Source organism: Halichoerus grypus, chromosome 9 (assembly GCF_964656455.1).
Source record: "Halichoerus grypus chromosome 9, mHalGry1.hap1.1, whole genome shotgun sequence".
Taxonomy (NCBI): Eukaryota; Metazoa; Chordata; class Mammalia; order Carnivora; family Phocidae; genus Halichoerus; species Halichoerus grypus.
Window position 1 is genome coordinate 128,687,473 of NC_135720.1, and position 20,994 is coordinate 128,708,466.

At 43.0% G+C, this 20,994-nt stretch overlaps 2 protein-coding genes and 1 long non-coding RNA gene across 3 annotated transcripts in view; 2 read left to right on the plus strand and 1 right to left on the minus strand.

Moving 5' to 3' along the window:
* Nucleotides 1–269: 269 nt before the first annotated feature.
* LOC118522220 (uncharacterized) lies at nucleotides 270–14,748 on the plus strand. Its single transcript, XR_013441410.1, has 3 exons — nucleotides 270–922; nucleotides 1,604–1,664; nucleotides 14,320–14,748. It is a non-coding gene; the product is annotated as an uncharacterized LOC118522220 (long non-coding RNA).
* Nucleotides 12,078–18,836, minus strand: GCM2 (glial cells missing transcription factor 2). The gene is made up of 5 exons (XM_036071103.2): nucleotides 18,486–18,836; nucleotides 14,784–15,036; nucleotides 14,501–14,613; nucleotides 13,960–14,085; nucleotides 12,078–13,016 (listed from the first exon to the last, which is right to left on the minus strand). The coding sequence occupies exons 1-5, from the start codon at nucleotides 18,573–18,575 to the stop codon at nucleotides 12,078–12,080; spliced, it is 1,521 nt and encodes a 506-aa protein (XP_035926996.2). The 5' UTR covers nucleotides 18,576–18,836.
* A 1,444-nt stretch (nucleotides 18,837–20,280) lies between these two features.
* SYCP2L (synaptonemal complex protein 2 like) overlaps nucleotides 20,281–20,994 on the plus strand; it is a 119,864-nt gene continuing 119,150 nt past the window's right edge. The window contains exon 1 of the mRNA XM_078054374.1: nucleotides 20,281–20,429. Within this exon, the coding sequence (XP_077910500.1) occupies nucleotides 20,281–20,429 (149 nt within the window). The remainder of the gene's footprint in view (nucleotides 20,430–20,994) is intronic.

Sequence of the window (20,994 nt, forward strand, 5' to 3'; positions counted from 1 at the left end):
TCACAGTTCTCCAAAACAGCCAACTAGCAACAGCCTCACAGCACAGACCATACTTCTGAAGGTCAGCCAACCAACAACTGTCTTACTTGAATTACTCTGTCTCCAGAGCTAAATAACAACCTATTCCTAAGACCTCTGCTTCTGAACACGCGCTGTCCCTGAACTTGACATTTGCCCAAACCCTATGCAAGTGCAGCTCATAGCCTTGCTCAGAGACTGTGTGGTTTGTAAGCACAGCTATCCCTTGTTCAGCAGTAATTTCAGCTTTTTGTTTCAGGCATTGAGCAGTGGTCATGTCTTTTTTTTTTTTTTTTTAAGATTTATTTATTTATCTGAGAGAGAGAGAGAAAGACAGAAGGAGAGAGCATAGCAGGAGAGTCGGGGAGAGGAAAAGAAAAATCTCAAGCACATTCCATGAGTGGTTATACCTTTTGACAGAGGATAAAATTGGGTCATATGTGAAAAGTATTTAGCATAGTGCCTGGCATAGAATAATCACTTAAGAAATGTTAGCTGTTATCTTGAGTGCGTAATTCTATTCGTGTCCTCTAAGGTTGCTCTGGCTTTTTTGATAACAAAGACTGTCAGCCTGGGAATGACATTTTGGTTGTCTGGAGCACCCCCACACCAAATGGGCATATCTGGGGCATGACCGACATGCAACTGGGCCTGGAGGTGACAAGATAGAGGAACGTCCCCCAAGGAGGATGATCGGGACAATAGTGGCTCATTGTAACCGTGGCCACATCTTGTCCAGCCATGCTCCTGTCTGCTTCACAAGCTGCTGTCGGCGAGTAGCCTTGTTACACTGTTGAATCACAGTGCCTGCTAAACCCCAGAGTTCTTTGCACAGGGGCTGCTGATGACCCACCAATTCCAACCTGCATTCGTCTGATTGTTGGACCCCCACCCAAATAGCCGGGTAAGACTTGTACCACATTAAATTTCATCTTGCTAAATTTGGTCCAGTGCCCTAGTCTGATCAAAATCCTAGATGGGAAAATGCCTTCAAATAGACACTGAAGTGGGAAATAATAAGGTTTTAGGCACATAGCAAAGGACATTTTTGCCCTTCTAGTGAAAGGCTCTGCTCTATCATTCCTTTGTGTATGAGATTCTGCTATCAAAGTTGGGATCCAGGAAGGAGGAATGTTTATATTTTACTTTATATAGACCTTAGTTTTTAGAACAGCTTTAGAGTTACAAAATTATTGAGAAAATAGTATAAAGTTCACATATGCCAGCACCCAGCTTCCCCTATTTTTATTTTAAAGATTTTATTTATTTATTTGAGAGAGAGAGAGCATGAGAGCGGGGTGGGGGTGGGGGAGGTGAGGCAGAGGGAGCAGGAGAAGCAGGCTCCCCGCTGAGCAGGGAACCTGACAAGGGGCTCGATCTCAGGACCCTGGGACCATGACCTGAACCGAAGGCAGACGCTTAACGACTGAGCCACCCAGGCATCCTCAGTTTCCTGGATTATTACCATCTTACATTAGTGTGGTACATTTGTTATAATTAATTGATACATTATTGTTAATTAAAGTTCATACTTTATTCAGACTTCCTTAATATTTACCCAGTGTCCTGTTGTTTTTTTTTCCAGGATGCCATCCAGATTACCATATTATGTTTACTTGTCATTTCTCTTTAGACTCTTCCAGATGGTGAGCTTCTCAAACTTTCCTTGTTTTGATGACCTTGATAGTTTTTAGGAAGACTGGTCAGGTATTTTGTACAATGCCCCTCATCTGTTGTTTTTCTCATGATTAGATTGGGATTCTGATTTTGGAGGGGAGGAAAAGCACAGAGGTGAAGTGACATTTTCATCACATCATATCAAGAGCACATACTATCAACATGACTGCTCATTGTTGATTTTAGCCTTGCTCACCTGGCTGAGGGAGAGCTTGTCAGACTTTTCCACTATAAAGTTACTCTTTTTCCCTTTCTGTATAGCATTATTTGGAAGGAAATCACAGTGCACAGCCCACAGTTAAGAGTGGGGAGTTATGCTCCATCTTCTTGAGGGTGGAGTATCTACATAAATTATTTGGAATTATTCTGGGCATTTGTCTCTTCTCCCATTTGTTAGTTTATTTATTCAATCATATTTATATCAGGATGGACTCATGGATTTGTAAAAATATTTTGCATTATAATACAAGACTATTTTTTATTTTTATTTATTTATTTATTTATTTTTTAAAGATTTTATTTATTTGAGAGAGAGAGAGAGAGAGTGAGAGAGCATGAGAGGAGAGAGGGTCAGAGGAAGAAGCAGACTCCCCGCTGAGCAGGGAGCCAGATGCGGGACTCGATCCCAGGACTCCGGGATCATGACCTGAGCCGAAGGCAGTCGCCCAACCAACTGAGCCACCCAGGCACCCAATACAAGACTATTTTTTTAAAAAATTGTTCCAGCTTTGGCCATTGGGACCTCTTTCAGTTGACTTTTGTGTCCTTTCGACATGATCCCATTGTTGTGGAGTTTTGTTGTTCTTGGTTGGTTTGTTAGTTTAGCACTTACTTTCTACCACCACGAAATGCTCCAGGCTCATCTTGTCCACCTGGAAGTGGAGGAGAGCTGTCTCCTGAAGCTGTGTAAGACCCTGGCACATGGGCGGCAGGCTAAGATCCCCTTAACCAAATCCAACAGCATGGTTGAAAGGCTCTCCTCTACTTCCAGACTGACCGTGGGCAGCCTTTAGTGGTCTCCTTTCTCTTCTCCTTTTTGCAATACAAGTTCTCAAGTGTCTCAGCTTCAACCAGGGGTGGGTGCCCAGTGGGTGTCCACTCTAAAATTAGCAAGGGAAAATTCTTATAGACATCATTATATGTTTAAATTTCTAAAATATTATAAATGCATGTGATAATGGAGAGCCTTCACTGCTATGTAACATGAGATTTGGCATGTCTTACTTCTCTTGCTTACTAGAAATTTCTTGAAGGCAGAGACTACATTTTGTGCTTCTTTGTATAATTCCTATACTGAGCACTTAGCATATAGCTGGTGAAAGAATATATTCTGTTGAATATGTCACTATTTTTTTCAATCATTTTGGCAAATATGTTCTCTAAGATGAACTTCATTTTTTTTTTAAATCACAAAATCAAAACTTAAGGTTGTACCTTTATTTTAAAAGGCTCTGTTAGAGTTCCATGATGATTGTGATATTCTTGCAACAAGGATAGTGACACCCAAAGCAGAAATGGATGATGGGTCTCTGTTCAGAAGCCCGCAGGGCCAGCACTCGAGCCTGAAGACAGAGACCTCCATAGATGACTTCTGTACATCCCTTTCTGGTGTCGTAATTCTGAGTGCCCTTGAATTAAGGGGTTTTATTGCTCCATCTTGGCAATCGCCAGAAAAGATCTTTAAAAGCCTAGTGCTTAGGGTGGTTAAGAGAAGGAATTCACATGGCTTTTGGAAACCTGGATCAGTAGTATAGTTTATTAAATAGGCCATCTGGGGACACAAGGCTTTTTCAATTGGGGTTTTTAAAACCTCACCCTTAAGAAGCATTAGGAAAGAGAATGTTTATTTTCCACATGCAGCGGTCCCCACAGGCAGCCAGGTGGCATTTTTACTCAGTAGTGCCCTTCTGGTGCATCAGTCAGGAGAGTCACAGGTGGCTATGGTCAGAAAGGGGCTTCTTCAACCTCTTCTCTCCCCTCCATGGCCCCAGAATGCCTCATGTTTCAAAAGACTTATCAGACCAATTGTAAAACACAAAGTTATATGGGTAGCTCAGCTGTCTGAGAGAGGATCAGAAGATCCAGCTCTAATGGGCTGATTAATGGAAAATCCATTACTGATGTAGGATAAGAAGAATATTTTTTTGCTTTAACCAAGTGGTATGGAAATATGAATAAATAGGGTGACTATCAGCAGAAGAAGTTAGTGGTAAGAACTCTGGTTGTCTGTTCTGTGTGGTTTGTAAATAGAAATGTTAAAGGGTGATTTTTGGTTTTTGAAGTGTTTACTAAGTTTATTTATGATATTTATACTTTAAAAGATAATAAAAATATGGGGCACCTGGGTGGCTCAGTTGGTTATGTAGCTGCATTTGGCTCAGGTCATGATCCCGGGGTTCTGGGATGGAGCCCCAGGATGGGCTCCCAGGGAGCCTGCTTCTCCCTCTCCCCCGCCCCCACCAACTTATGCTCTTTCTCACTATCTCTCTCTCTCAAATAAATAAATTCTTTAAAAAAAAAGATAATAAAAATACATCCTCTCCCATTAAGTAGACTACACAGTTCAAATAAATATTTTTTTCCTTGTAGAAGTTCAACAACGAAATCATTTTATGTAAAGACATTTTTATTTTTAAAAATATTTTATTTATTTATTTGAGAGAGAGACAGAAGGAAAGAGCGCAAGCAAGAGGAAATGAATGGCAGGCAGAGGGAAGAGAGAGAAGCAGGCTCTCCGCTGAGCAGGAAGCCTGATGTAGGGTTCGCTCCCAGGACCCCAGGATCATGACCTGAGCTAAAGGCAGACGTTTAACTGACTGAGCCACCCAGGTGCCCCGTAAAGACATTTTTAATTTCCTAGTTCATCAAATCTCATTTACCATATTTTGAACAACAATGAAATTAAAATATCCCCACTAAGTAGGAGTGCCAGATAAAGGATACCCAGTTAAATTTGAATTTTAGATAAATAGTGAATATTTCCTGTAGGTCCATGCAATATTTGGGATATACTTTTATTCAAAATGTACTTGTTATTTGTCTTATTTCCAATTTAACAGGGAATCTTTTATATTATTTGTTAACTCTAGCAACCCTATCACCAAGGCAAATTTTTCTGGAAGAAATTTGAAGCTATCAACATAGCTTTTACTTATATTTTTTCTTTTTTTCTTTTTTTTCGAAAAGATTTTATTTTTTTATTTATTTGAGAGGTAGAGCGAGCAGGGAGAGGAGCAGAGAGAGAGGGACAAGCAGACTCCACGCTGACCGAGAAGCCTGTGGGCCCTGATCTCACGATCCTGAGATCATGACCTGAGCCGAAACCAAGAGCTGGATGCTTAAATGACTGAGCCATCCAGGTGCCCCTCAACATAGCTTTTAATAAAACACATTGGCTTTTATTTACACTGTGAAATCAACTTTATGTGATCCATGGAGTAGAGGTGTCCGACTCCTTGCATCTCATTGGCTCACAGCCCATTCCAATCCACCTCATTGAGCCCCATCACACCCCAGAAATGGCTTTTGTCATGGTCACCAATGATTTGCATATTGTCAGATCCAATGAACACTTTTCTGTCCTCATCTTTGGCTTCTGTGACCCCCTTCTCTGTCCCGGTTTTCTCCCTATCTGACCACTAATTCTCATTCCTCTGTCAGATCCTCTTACTCTAACTACAAATTGGGAATTCCTTAGGGTCCATACCAGATTCCCCTTTCTTCTCCTTCTATACCAACACTGTCCAATAGAAATTTCTGTGAGGATGGAAATATTCTATATATGCACTTATCCACGCAGCAGCGGCTAGCTAAACGTGGCTGCTGAGGAAATGCGGTTAGTATGACTCAGGAACTAATTTTTAATTTTATTTAATTAATTTATATTGCCCCATAAAGCCAGTGGCTACCATATTGGACAGCACAACTCCAGGCTATCTTACAAGGTGAGCTATTAAAAAACAGCTTTAGACTTGCAAGTTCCTGGGTTTTATCTGTAGCTCAGATCTCCCCACAGAGCTGCAGGGTTATATTCATCTGATAACTCGGATGACTCACAAGCACTGACTGATCATAACTGTTCTTTCCTCAGCTGCCGCTATTCAGACAATGGCACCAATGGCACTCGGTTTGTTGAACCTAGAAAATGAGAGTTGTTCTTGATTTTTTTCCTTTTCCTTATTATCTCACGTCCAAACTGTAAGTAACTTCTATTGAGTCTACCTCCAACTTGCGTTTTGAATCTGTCCATTTCCCTTCATCTCTACTGCTACCACCCATCCAAACCATCATTATATCCTGCCTGGATGACTCGCAATTGTCTCCCTGCCTCTTGAACCCCCCCTTCAGCCCACTATCTACATAGTTTCAGTATAATCCTCTCAAAATGTGAGTTAGATCATGTCACTTTTCTGCTTATGATTCTTGCATGTTTTGCCATTGCTTTTGGAATAAAATGTCAATTCCTTGTTTTGGACTTCAAGAATCTGGGCCCTGCTTTCCCTTCCAACCCTTATTCTGAGTTTCTTCTTGTCCCTTTGCACTAGACCTTCTGGGACAACGTATGCTCTGCTGCCCCAGGGCCTTTGCACTTGCTATTTCTCACCTGCGTGTCTTCCCCAGCTATTTACCTGGACAGCCTTTTCTTACTCTTTGGTTCTTAACTCAGTACTTCAGGGAGCTCTCCCCTAACCACTTATCCCAATGGGTTCACTTCCATTTCCTTATTCTCCACGTCAGCATAGAGACTGTTTTCTCCTTTACATTGTGTGCTTGTCTCTTTAATGTCTATGTAGCACACCAGCCTATGAGCTCCAAGAGGGCAGAGGCTTCTATGTAACTCCCTGCGTCTATCTAATAGTAGCACATCACTGATGCATAGTAGAACTCGATAAATATTTGTTGAATGATGAATGAATGAATGAATGAATGAGCTCATGCTTTGACTTATACACAGGGTATTATATCTTATTTTATTGTTTTCAAAATCCAGTTTTTAATTTGTATTTTAAATGGCAACAAGTGGATGACTTGGCTCCTGCCAACATCTTCCCATTTTCATTCAATGAACACAACGATGGCATCCAGGGAAAAGTCAGAGGTAATAAAAGATTAATTACACTGAGAATAGTGTCTTTCAAGTCTCCACAGGACCATATTGCTTTCAGCTTCCTAGTGAGACACTAAAGAGGTTTCCAGTACTTTTCTGGTAAATTATAGACAAGGATTGCATTTTGGAATTATCGGGGAAGCTTTAAAATATGCTGGCTGGGTCTCATCCCCATAGATTTAATTGGTCTGAGGTGCATCCTGCATGCTAGGACTGTTACAGCTGCCCAGGAGATTCTAACGTGTAGCCACGTTGCATATCACAGAGCAAAGTTGTGGACCAAAGAAGGATGGATGCGGGGAGAAACTGTTTGTCAAATTATTTTGTCAGTTGTGAATTCTATTTGCTATGCTGTTCTTAGTGCAACGTCTCACAGATTAGCTAATAGAGTTTTATAAGATTTTTAATTATGAAAAAAGCCCATTAGCTTTTCTGACAAATGTTCCATTGAAACTGTCAGAGGTTGGATTCAATGTCTAAGATTCTTCCAGGTAAGTCCACTTCCAGCCTATGCACTATTCATGAAGAGGAATGAATGATTAGCAAGTGAATAAGTCATGTTTCTGTTTAGTGTCCCTTGGCTCTGGTTAAGTCTAATTGCTGTCCTCTGCCTTGATCAAAGGTGTCAGCTAGCAGCCTGGCCTCACCTCCTTTGCTTTATCTCCCTCTGTGCTCAACAGCTGATGTTGTCATGGGTCTAGCTGCAGGCTTGGGCCCCTCCTGGTTCATCAGCTGAGCAGAGCAAAGTGTGTCAGAAACTTTGGCTGCTCTAATTGATACTCCCCGTATTTGAAAACTGATAATAAATTTGTAAGCAAAGAGTTATTAATAACCAGCATTCATAATTAATATTTCATATTAATAACAATATGGCAGCTAGGCCTTTGTAAGTTTCCTACTTCCATGCATTTTCCACAAAACTTGTTGCTCGCTAACCAGTCGGTTTTTCTAAGCAGTAAATATGACCCAGAGTCTAAACCTTCTTGTGCCTTCCTCAGTTGGCCCAGTTCACAAGAACTGATCTGTGCTATGCAGCCACCCTGCCCTATATCCTGGCTCCTTGGAGGGTGGCATGGCTGGGGGGCCTGGCTGACAATTGAGGTATGTTTCTTCACCCACCTCTCCTGGGATCAACTCCCACATCCTGGCTCCTGAGTACTGCCCACTGTCTAGACTCTTCAGCACTGTGGTTAAACTTCCAGATGCCAAAAGTCACGTATGTGTTTGTTTTCCTCATTGGCTCCCGCTTTCTACAATCTCATTGTCGTCACCACTGACCCTTTCTACCTGAGCCACCCACTGTCCCCTTGCTCCAGGAAAATGTGTCTCACTAGTCAGTAGTTCTCACTCATTGTGATCCATTTTAATCACTCTTTGGCATTTCCTTGCAATATCTGCACTATTGGTTGTGTAATATCTCTTCGTAAGTTGCCTTGCCTTCAAACAAACAAACAAACAAGCAAACATCCCCATACTATCTTGCTTTGCCTAGGCAAAAATATTTTGAAATCATAGATTTGAAGTGTTCCTTATATCTTTCCCTATTACACATTAAGATAAATCCACAACTATTCACATAAAGTATCTGCAGACTATTTAGAATTGCCCCGGAACCAAGGCACCCTTGTACCACACTTTGAGAAATGTCTGCCTCAGGGCCTCCACCCCGAGTGTGTTCACTCCCACCCCTGCCCTGCCCCTTTCTGCCTGTCCTGCATGGATGCCGCAGGTCCTGTGTTGGGACATTTGTACTTAGGACTCCCTGCTCGATGCCAACTACACATGTGCTAAGTACAAATGGAATTTCACTGATAGATGACTCCAGTCAAAGCTAACGTCATGTGGTGGTTCAGAGCATAAATTCTGGAGGTGACCTGATTTCAAAGCCCAGCTGCTACTTACTATGTAAGTCACTGCGTGTCTCTCAGGTAGCTCAGAGAACTGATGTGAGGATTAAACACATTGGCATATGTTTAGAGCTTGGAACAGTGTCTGGTCCCTGGAAGTGCCATATAAATATTAGACATTATTATAAGCTGTGAGTTCAGGCAACAGAAGTGGAAAGAAAAAAGTAGTCTGTGAGTGTGCTAGGCATCCTTTCCTTGGAGAAAGAGTTGGCTAGGGAATCATAGGAGTGTACTCATATTTATTTAATCTGGAGGCCAGGACTCCATGTATTTATTACATCAGGGCTTTATGAATCAGGTAAAAAATATATAACACTCAATAATTTAAAATGGCATCTATCTGACTTGCTGTCATTTAGTTATGCAAATTGAGTATTCTATGCAAATTCCATTTCATTCCTTTCCATTCTCAAAAGAAATTTATGTACTTTGTATTAATTTGAAAACTGAATGATTTTAGTAAATATCATGAGCTGTGCAAAATGTGCGTGTGTGTGTGTGTGTGTGCATGCATTCTGAATGTTTTGAATAGGCTTTTTGTTATCAGTATGGCAAATAATTCTTTCTAAAATAAACTACTGAAATACCTAGAAATAAATTTAACTGAGAAAGTAAAAGACCTGACCTGCACACTGAAAACTATAAGGCATTAATGAAAGAAATTGAAGAAGACACAAATAAGTGGATATTCCAAGCTCATGAATCAGAAGAATTCATATTGTTAAAATATCCATATTACTCAAAGTAATCTACAGATTCAGTGCAAAATTCCTACCAACATTCCAATGGCATTTTCCACGGAAATAGAAAAAACAACTCTAAAATTTGTGTGGAACCACAAGAGACCTCAAAAGCCAAAGCAATCTTGAAAAAGAACAAAGCTGAAGGCATTATGCTCTCTGATTTCAAACTATATTTCAAAGCTATAGTAAACAAACAGTATGGTAGTGGCATAAAAACAGACACATAAATCAATGGAACAGAACAGAGAGCCCAGAAATAAATCCATACATATATGGGCAATTAACTTATAACAAAGGAGCCAAGAATATACAATGGGGAAAGGACAGTTTCTTCAATAAATCACACTGGGACAGCTAGATCCAAAAGAATGAAACTGGACCACTGTCTTAAACCATACACAAAAATTTACTCAAGTGGATTCAGAACTTAAATATAAGACCTGAAACTATAAAATTCCTAGAAAAAAAACAGAAGCAATAAACTCCTTGACATTGGTCTTGGTGATAATTTTTTGGATTTGACACCAAAAACAAAAATAAACAAGTGAAATGACATCAAACTAAAAGGTTTTTGTGCAGTGAGGGAAATCATCAACATAAGGAAAAGGCAACTTACTGAATGGGAGAAAATATTTACGAATCATATATCTAATAAGGGGTTAATACCCAAAATACATAAAAAAACTCATACAAGTCAATAGCAAAAAAAAAAAAAAAATCCAATTAAAAAATGGGCAGAGGATCTGAATGGACATTTCTAAAGAAGACACACAGATGACCAATAGGTAAATGAAAAGATGCTCAGCATCACCCATCATCAGGGAAATAGAAATCAGAACCACAATGAGATATCACCTCACACCTTTAGAATGGCTATTATTAAGAAGACAAGAAATAAGTGCTGGCGAGGATGTGGATAAAAGGGAACCCTTGTGCACTGTTGGGGGAATGCAAATTGGTACAATTGCTGTGGAAAACAGCATGGAGTTTCCTCAAAAAATTAAAAATAGATCTACCATGTGATCCAGCAATTCCTTTGCTGGGTATCTATCCTAAGAAAATGAAAACACTAATTTGAAAAGCTATATGCACCCCCATGTTCATTGTAGCATCATTTACAGTAGCCAAGTCCCAGAAACAACCTAAGTAGTCGTCTCCCTAGGGATGAATGGATAAAGAAAATGTGGCATATAGATACAATGGAGTGAAGTCTTGCTATTTGTGACACCGTGGATGGATCTTGGGGCATTATGCTAAGTAAAATAAGACAGGGAAAGACAAATGCCATATGGTCTCACTCACACGTGGAATCTAAAATAACAAAAAATGGGAGTTCATAGATACAGAGAACAGATTGGTGGTTGCCAGAGGTGGGGGAGGGGAGTGAGCAGAATGGGTGAATGGGTCAAGGGGGTCAAAAGGTACAAAAAATAAAATGAAATAAACTATAAAACTGTTAAATGAACTAGTATGTTTTTGTATATTATAGCAACAGTTTTGCAGGTCATAATATGAACACAATTTTTTCCTGTCTCCTTTTTGAAATAACTCAAGCATCAGCAACATTACCTTAAAACTTCTTTATTACATTCAACCAAATATTATCAATTACATTTATAAGGAGTAACAAACAGTAAACCTGTATTTGAATAAAACATCTCAATTCTAATTCTGAAACTTAATCAGAAAAAACATTTTAGCACAATAATAATCTTAAATACACATCATCGTTATGCTGTTTCTGTTATGAAAACATTCATCGATGTTAAGAAAAGGTATTCAGCTGACACTGGAAAACAAAATTCTCTTAAAAACAATTGCACATTATCATTGCAATATTGTAGATTTTTTTTAAAAGTTGTAGTTATATACTTGGAGATAAAATGGTCAAATTTATTTCCTGAAGCTCTTGTAATAGATGGTAAATGCTAAATAAAAATTTTAAGAAACGACTCAGGAGATAAGATTGTAAAGACTTCTTCCTGAAACTATTTTGACAACCTCTAAAGGCCAGATAAGGATTTGTAAAATTCCCTATGGTCAAATGGGAAAGGGCTTAGAATGAGAACCAGAATTCTTGGCTTCTACTCCAGTGAATTTAGCTTATTACTCATCATGGTATCCAACTTGCTTATTTGTTCATTTGGGAGAGTCACATTTCAGACCTAATCCTATGTAGTGTGGTAGTTTGTTTTTTTCTTGAAGATTTTATTTATTTATTTATTTATTTATTTATTTATTTATTTGAGAGAGAGAGAGGGAGCAGGGAGAGGGGCAGAGGGAGAGGGAGAGAGAATCTCAAGCAGACTCTGCACCGAGTGTGGAGGCCGACATGGGGCTTGATCTCACAACCCTGCGATCCTGACCTGAGCCAAAATCACGTTGGAGACTTGACACACTGAGCCACCCAGGCGCCCCTGTAGTGTAGTAGGTTTTAAAATGCTGTGCAAAAACTTCCCTATACTATCTAAACATTTCCAACCCATAATTTTCTCAACTGATCAGCATTATTATTATTACATATGTCCGCTAGATCAATCCCCCAGCTCAAACAAGAGATAGCTTCTATTCCACATTTCACTGCATGCATGGACACCACTATTACATCGTGCCCAGGACTGTTGTTCAAAAGTCCTCATTGTCATAGCTAAAGAACGGACTAACCCCATCTGGATAACTGATTGCAGACCCCGACCTCGATGGACACACATCCCAAGTCTCTGCTCCATCTGTCCTGGAGGGAGCGGACTCCTGAGGAAAGGCCAGCGTGGGTCTGATGGCTCGGCAATCGCCTGGAATTTTCAAAGGAAGTGACCCAGCTGGCGAGGCTGCCCTGGCTACCGTGGCTGGGAAGTCCAAGCCTTCCGGATAGATGGACAGGGGGATGTTTTCAGAAGCATAGTTGCACCCTGAAAGGCTCTTCACTTCTTGTATGCTGTCGCAGTATTTCAGAGCAGGGGGCTGGTAGGCCTGGTAGGACACTTTGGTGGTGGTGGTGATCACAGTCTGTAGGGCTGGGGGACCTGCTGGGGGAGCCGTGAGGTACCTGCAGGGAAGCTCTGGGTTATAATAAGGGTGAGTGGCCACGGCCTGGAACTGTCCATGGTCTGGCCTCTCCCCAAGGCCAGGTGCTCCAAGAGCTGGTTTCCAGCCGTGTTGTTTACTGGTGAAATCAAAGCTTCTCTCAAAGCTGCTGTAGGAATTGACGTTATATTGTAGTGCATTCAGATGAACCCAGTCCGTGTCATTAGGGATGGTGCTGGAATTTGTATAAAGGGTGGGATGTGAGCTTGAATTTGTGTAACTAGGACCTGCCAATTCATAGCTGCAAGGTGGCCTAGGCAAAAAAATCCTTGGGTTTGGGTATTTCTGAAAGGGTGGCATTACGTCTCCTTGGAAGGTGGCTAGGTCACAGGTAGCTTTGTAAGCCTCGGAGCTTGGGAAGGAAAAGCAAGGCTGCCCTGGGATGGGGAAGCCGGTGTCAGCAATTAGATCAAACTCTTCTGGATTTTCCAAGGGAGGCATGTTGTTGAAATGTCCACTGTTGTCTTGATTCTCTCCGGCCTAAAAAAAGATGATGTAAATTTTTATTTGTAAATAAAAATGTAAATCACATGGGTGCCCTCATTAGTAACAGTAGCCAACCAACCAAATAAAGACAGACTTCCAATGGGTTGATTGTGTGTTGTGAACACTGCACTGCTCAGGTATGTGATTTTGGGCGCAGGGTCCAAGGGCTGCAGAACTTGAGCTTGCTCAGGCATGAATACCACACTGCCAAACAAAGAGAGTTCATGGCAGCCAGGCAGGGTGGGTCTGAGTGGCAGATGGCTCTGTGTTTCCTCATCCTATGTTCATAATACCGGAGCCAAGGAGCCTGATAGACCTGGGTTCAAGTTCCGACTCTGTCCCTCATGAATGGAACAAGTTACTTAACCTCTCTGAACCTCAGATTCCTAATTGTAAACATTACAATAACAACCACCTCTTCTTAAGGTCTTTGTGACCGTTTCATGTGCGAAACTCTTAGCTCCTATGTGCCTGGCACGTAGAAGGCGCTTGAATACCAGTTTCTCTTATCTCCGGACTAGCACTGTCTGCTTGGCATGCTTTGGTTGAAAAGCCAAACTGGATCAAGTTGCCCCAAGAAGTTTTATTTGTTCTGTGTAAATAATGCAAAGGATGCTCTCAAGGATGTACTGCTAATTAGTTCACTGTTGGTATGCACCTGTTTCTCTCTTTATTAAAACTGGGTAGCTGCCCTTGTATCAGGCTGTCAGCACACACCCTCACCCTATCATTGACTATAGAGAGAGTTTGCTTTTTTTTTTTTAAGAAGAAGAAATTAGGAACCGTATCCAAAATGTGGATTCAATGCCATTTTTTTGGAGATATAATTTTCACATAAAACCTTTCTAATTTATGACATTCATATTTTACATAATCAGCAGTGTATTTTGTGATGAAAATGAACACAGACCACAGTGTCATGTCAGCTCCCCATTACCTCTGGTTCTCGAATTCTCTTTTTCTGGGGTTGGTAAAAAGGGGCCATTTGTCTCTTGATGGCACTTCTTCTAGCTTCTGTCTCTGATTTGCTCTCTGGTCTTGGGTGATCATGAACTCCCTTGGCCTGCATTAATAAGGAAATAAATCATATATTTATCCTGCTGAAGGAAGCTGGCGATGTTTGTCAAAAATAAATTATCTTTCCCAAGATCTCAGGTTGTTTTTGTTTTTCCAAAATGACAGAGAAAAAATTATTGAACTAATAAAACAGCATGGATAATAGAAATCTTAAAAGATTACCTAACAATCCTTTCCCCATATTAACTATAATTGGGTTTACCATCTCTCACCCTTACAGAGCATAGGGAAGCAGAGCTTATTCCTCGGAGCCCGGTAAGGCTCTGGGAGCCCCAGCCCCGGGTTCTGACCACGAAGCTCTATTTGGTGAGTCCAGAGTTCCTAAGGCACACGGCAGGTGGTCTGGACGGTATGGCATGATGAAAATACCCACCACAAACTGTGATGTCCCCTCCACCTACTTGGAAAAATATCGCGTTGCCATCAAGCCGCCAGAAGTTGGTTACAGGGTATCCGCTGTGCCCTCGACAGGGAATCAACTCCAAAGCGGAATGACAGTTGGGGCATGCTTTCTCTGCCAAGCCAGCGGGAGAGAGAAGTATTAATAACAACTAGGACCCCAGGTGCTTTTGAAGGAAGAAAGGGAAAACAATTCCTGGGGAAAAGGGAACTCGGGGCCACAAGCTACCCCTCCCACCCCCCCAGCCCCCTCCCCCGCCCCGGGTCCCGGCCTGGGGCGCTCACTCTGCTGCTTCAGGCGGGCCTTGTCGCAGATGGCGGGCCGCAGCTGCAGGCGGGAGCCGTCGGGCAGGGCGCAGGCCTGAGCGCACACCACCACGCCCAGGCACGACTTCTTGAGGATGTGGCCGTTGTGGTTGTTGGTGTTGCGCATGGCCCAGCCGCTCAGGTGGCGCTGGGCCTTCTTCTCGTCGCTGCGGTAGATGAAGCGCAGGTAGCCGTCGGGCCACTCACAGAAGTGGTCGAAGTGGGCCGGCTCCTGGGAGGGCGCACGAAAGGGAAGGATGGGCGAGCGGATCAAGCCCCAGCCGGGCACATCACGCTTTTCATTTTTCCCAAGCACATTCGAATAAAAACTGGTTCTTTTTAATTCCAGAAGTGTCCTAAGACCCACAAACTGTGCCATCACAAAACGTCACCCATCCTGTCTGTGCGTGCTGTTCTGACAACTGGCCATTCATTGATGTTTATAAAGTTCTTATCTTCTAAATGCTGTATATGTACTCGTTCATCTAGCCTTCATACCTCACACAGATAATAGGTACTATTATAATCTGTAGTTAATCCAATAGGACACAGAGGTCAGAGAGGTTAAATGACTTGCCCAAGGTCACACAGCTAGTTAACACCTGGCTCTAGGATTTGAGCCCTAGCAGTTTGACTCCAGAGCCTGTTTTCCTTACCATGATGGTAGACCCCTTCTGGGTATGTTTAAATGTTAAGTTACAAATGAAAACATTTTCAAATTAAGCATCAACGTGCCTGGGCAAAAAGTGATTGCAATGCTCTATCACTGAAATGCAATTCAGTCGGTAAATATCTCCACTTTGATCCAATGCTTTTTCTTCTAAAGCTCTTGCCTCTACCCCAAACCTGTCAGTTACATCAGCAGTGATACCCAAAGCAACATTAGAGAGACAAGAACAGCTTCCCTTGCTCCTCCCAACTTAGCTCTCCCAGTTTATAGGGCACGGTGATGAAGGACCTGGCTATAAAGGTAAACCCAAGCATGGGGTGGAACCTGCTGAGCCCTGGACCTCTCCCCAGAGCAATGTGGATTGTCGCTGTTCTCAACAAAGAGCCACCTGGCTGAAATAATAAGTTATATCTAAAAAACTGAGCACTGCTTCAATATCCATCATTGGTGGTCTTTGCCCATGATATGCATTATCTATACTGCAATGTCTTTCTTGTATAGAAGTTTAATATAAAATTGCCCTCTACTAAGCACTTAATATTTAGCAGGTACTCTCCAGGGCAGGGGTCAGCACACTAGGAATCCCGGGCCCAATCCAGCGTGTCACTTGTTTTAGTACAGTCTACAAGCTAAGAGTGACTTTTATATTTTTTAATGGTTGGGGGAAAATCCAAAGAATTAGATTTCATGACATAATGGAAATTATCTAAAATTCAAATTTCAAGATGCATAAATACAGTTGTATTGGGACATGGCCAAGCACATCTGTCTAAATACTGGCTACGGCTGTTTTCTCTCTACGACAGAACTGGGCTTTTGGCACAGAGACAGCATGGCCACAAAGCCACATTATGGAGTATCAGTAATCCTCACGACAACCTTCTATGATGGGCATCCCTACTCTTATTTCATAGATAAGGAAGTGGAAGTTAGAGAGAGAACCTTCTAGACTGGCATTACCTGGGATTCAAACAGATCTGTGGCAGCCAGTTTCCACTGGCTTTCCTGCTATGATAGAGGCTCAGAAGAGTATTATCACAGTAATAAGCCATTTGCACCTTCTCTCCCTCCCACCACCCCAGGGACATTAGATCGAACATTCTCAGTCGGGCAATTCAGACTTGGATACATCAGTTAGTATTATGCATTCTAACAATAATAGGTAAATGGACACTTTTGTTTCTAAAACCACAGGGATATTGTTGAAATCATTGTTATTACTAATAGATATCATTTATCTTTTCTCAGAAATATTATAATTGCCATAAATTAATACATTGACTTAAGGTAAGGCACAAATGAAATATATAATGAGGTACTATTAACTCCAAGTTTGTGCTAAATGCTAATATCTTTGCTTTTAAAGTGAACATTTCAATCTAAGGATCTTAGACAATTTTCCAGAGGAGAGTATTCCATTAGTGTCCCCCTGTAAGGGTAGAGAATCACCCTCCATGTCTCATACCAGCTACTAAAGCAGCAACAGTGAAAATGAAGCCACCGAGACCCTATTTTTAAATCAAAACAGAAATGGAGGACTCAAGGATTGGGTTGCTTCTATTCCAATGCGCACATGTCCACATTCAGACAAGCATGCACACACTGAACATGACAGAAAATCTGGCTGATAGTTTAAGATTGTTATCTAGTTCCACCACTCGATGACAGGTCATCTTAGCCTGAAACTAAGGCAAATTCAGGAACTATCTCAAGGTCATGCAGCCAGTTTAGCTCTTTCTCCTTCAGTCAGCTGGAGCAAGGCTAGGATCCTGTTTCTCCACTTCTGTTTCCCAGCGCACCTGCCTTTTTGAGATATTACACACATTCCCTGCTTAAGAACCAGTCTTGCAAAGGAAAAATAGTTCACATTTGCACAGGAAATCTAGAAAAGGCATGAAAGAAGACCCATATTTCCATTATTTGGAAGTGGCTCTTTTCTAATATGCAAGATTATTTTCTTATGAAGATTTTCTGGATGGAAGTCAGTGCGAATGAGGTGTCCTTGCTGTGCTATGGTCCACTTTCCCACAAATGGTACCGGGTGACTGTAAAGTAGCAGACTTTAAAACAAACAAGTAGAACAAATTACTACACATATGTATATCCAAAAAAAAAAAAAAGTACTGATCTCTTTGAGAGGGTGCGTGACCCTGCTAATGAATTGCTATCTGTCTGAAAATCTATATGGCACGTGATAGTCTCTTTCCCTGGGCCACAACATTGCTGGAAGCCCACCTTTGCAAATACTTGGGAAGCCACTCCTCTCACCTTCTACCTACACCCAGGACTTCAAAATCACTCCTCCGTTTCTGCCCCAAACCAGTATGACCAAGCATAACTGTCCAGCTCATTCCCTGGACTCGGCTCTAAACTACTTTGTTCCATTAAAACAAAACAAAACAAACAAAATCACCCTAAAAGGAGAAGTAAGATCAAAAGTAAGATCAGAAGTTAGAGAAGTAAGATCAGAAGTTAGATCCAAAATCCAGATTCCAGAGGCTCTCTTGTCGCCTATGGTCTGGTTAGCATGACCATCCAGGCAAGCCGTGGGCGTCTGCATAAATCACCCAAGTCATGCTATTTGTTAAAAATCGGGTCACCGTGATTTATAGTTGTATCTTACAGTTTTGCTGCGTAAAAAGCAGTGGTATCTACATTCGCTGTACTACCCTTCTCATAGATTTCAAAGAATGGACGAGAGAATCACCTGATTTCCACCTTGGATAAAGGAAAGCGAAGGACAGGTGTCCTGCTCTCACCAGATGACTGGGAACTTGCAGCCTAATCGACAGTTCTCGGGACTATTGGTGTGTTTCAGACAAGTGCAAGGAGAAGACACATCACTAAACCCAACTCTGCCGTTTGTGGCATCCCTCTAACAATCGAGGACTCTCAGGGATGTGGGGGTGTGGGGAAGAGGTCTCTCCTCAGTCTCTGCAAGAACTTGAATGCCACCAGCCCTTCTTTGGATGGACAGAGCCATGTGTGCGCGCACACCCGGTTTCACGCACCTGAGGCATCTGCGGATCGTTGATGTCCCAGCTGAGCTTCATCCCGTAGGAGCACACGCGGTCTGCCTTCTGCCCCACTTCCGCCACCATCTGCCCCACCTTGCCTGCGCTCTCCGCCAACGATCCTGAAAGATAGAAGAAAAAAACCTAGATGGGCAAGGTGATGTTTTCCCTCTAACAATGAACTGGATGGAGATGGAGAGACAGAGACGCACAGAGAGACAGACAGAGAGAGAGAGAGAGAGAGAGAGAATTTACTTAGAAATCCAGAAGTGGTGGACGAGGGTTAAGAGCTCTGTTCTCAGCCCGGGTGCTGAAAACCGCAGCGGCGGCGCGCGGCGGCGCCCGCACGTTTATAATGACACACCTGCCCAGGCTCCGCCTTTTCTCGCCCCTCGCCCGCTCCCACCCTCCCGGCACCAGCAAGGCGGGTCACCCCCGCCCGGACAGACCTAGGAACGGAGGGGGAAGTTGACCCGAGCCCTCGGGAAACAGAAGGCAAGATGTCAAGGGGGAGGGTGGGGGGTGGGGAGTTGGAATGTCTCATTTAAGTTGAAATCTTTTTTTTTTTTTTCCTTCTTTCCTAACCTCGCCTCGCCTCTGGGGTTTCGGATTGCATTTAGACGGAAGGTTTTGAGACAGAGGCTTTCCAGCAAAGTCCCCCGAGAACCGACCCTCAATTCCTAGGCACCGTTTGTAGGACCCTGGCCGTCGCGCGCCCTAGTCTGGGTAACTGCGCCCGCGCCAACTAGCTTTGGGCTTCTGCTCTCGGGCTTTGTCAGAGCTGTCTGCGTTTTTTTCCGGGGGGTGGGGAGGGTGGGGTGGGGGGTGGAGGAGTGGCGTCCGAAGGAATGCCGGAGGTCCCCGTGAACTCGCGGGCCTAGGTGTACCTCTGCTCCGGAGGGGCTGTGCAAGGGACGTGGCCCAGTGGGACGAAAGTCCCTGAAAGTGAACCTGGAGGAGGGGGGAGGTGACCTAAGGGTAGCTGGACAAGGAGCGGGTGGGTGGGCTCTGCGGGCCCCAGGCGCGTAAGCAGGACACTTAGCTCGCTCGCTCTTTCTCTCTCTCTCGTCTCAACTCCCTCTGGGCATCAGTTTCCTCATCTGCTTAAAAAGGGGACTGGGACTCAGTGAATTCTCAGTAGCCACCCACCGGAAACAACGTTTTAAAGATCGACTTTATCGGTATTGTCGTGGAAATACCCCATTCCATCTGGGGAGTTTTTCTGGAGCCTGGAGGAGCCATCCGCAGGATGCTATCGATCCCCCGGGACCGACACCAAGTCCTCGTCTGTTCTTCCAACTCATTAGGGTGATTCCGGTACCTGGAGGCGTCCAATAAAAGAAATCGTTTGAAATGACTTAAATCTCTTTGTAGTCAGTCTGAGCGGCGAGGGAAGTGTTTTCCCGGAGTTTTTTCTCGTGCCTTTGTTCTGCAGGCAGCACGCTTCGGTTCCCAGCCGCATCCAGAGAAGAGCCGCCCCCGAAGGCCAATCACTGTTAGAGGGGGATGCTCGGACCTCTATCCCTCCAAACCCCGAAGCCGGCGCGCGAGGGACCTGGGCGCCGCCCAGCAGGCTCCGGGCGCACCGACTGATGCTGCGAGGGACCTGGCCGGGAGTGCGCCCAGGCCAGCGCCTCTTGCCGGACCAGTCTCTCCCTTTGGCCAAAGGCGGGGAAAGCAGATGCTCCTTAAACCCACAACTTGCGCTAAATAAATTGTCCGCGCTCGCTGTTCTCTCACCTCCGGTCAAGGGCACAGTCAGGTTTGTTAGGAAAGTCAATCCAATAGTGAGATGCTTTTCAGAGCCGCCAGATACGGGCAGCGGAGAACTCCGGTGACAGAAAATGCCAGCTTTGGGCAGTTTCACGAATTTTCTTCTTTCTCTAGTTTCAAGCTGGCTGCTCCTCCCAACCAGAGGCGGAAAGTCCACGCAGAAAAAAAGTGACTTGGTCATCCTCCTGCCTCTCTTCCCCCAAAGTTCTCTTTTCTGAAAGATCGTGTAGGTCAGGGTTTCCGACTAAAATCACTCTCGCGTAGTCGCCACGAGGGTCGGGGAGGAAACGAAGAGAGTGTCCACTCTTCCCCCAGGAGTTTGGTCGGCAGATTTTCATCGTATTAACCGACTGCCGAAGGTCTGGCCACTCCTGCCCTTCAGTTGTTTTTATGCTGTTTGTCTTCCAAACGTTAAACTTATTCACACTTTTCTTTTACGTACATATTTCGTTAATTGTGATAGGTTAAGAATGTATACTTTAAAATGTTTAACATAACTTCAGAAATAATTCAAAATCACCTCTGAGACGATATAGACGTTAATTTCGGGTCTTATTGTAGAGATTATTAGAATCTTTCTTGTCTCTATTATCTTGGAATGTTCCTAAGGAGTCTTTAACCTTTAAAAATACAAATGCATACAATTTTTTAACGTTAAAGCCAAATCAATTAATTATATACTTTTTTTTTCTAAATGGATTCTGGTGTCCAAAGAAATGTCACAGACTCTCTG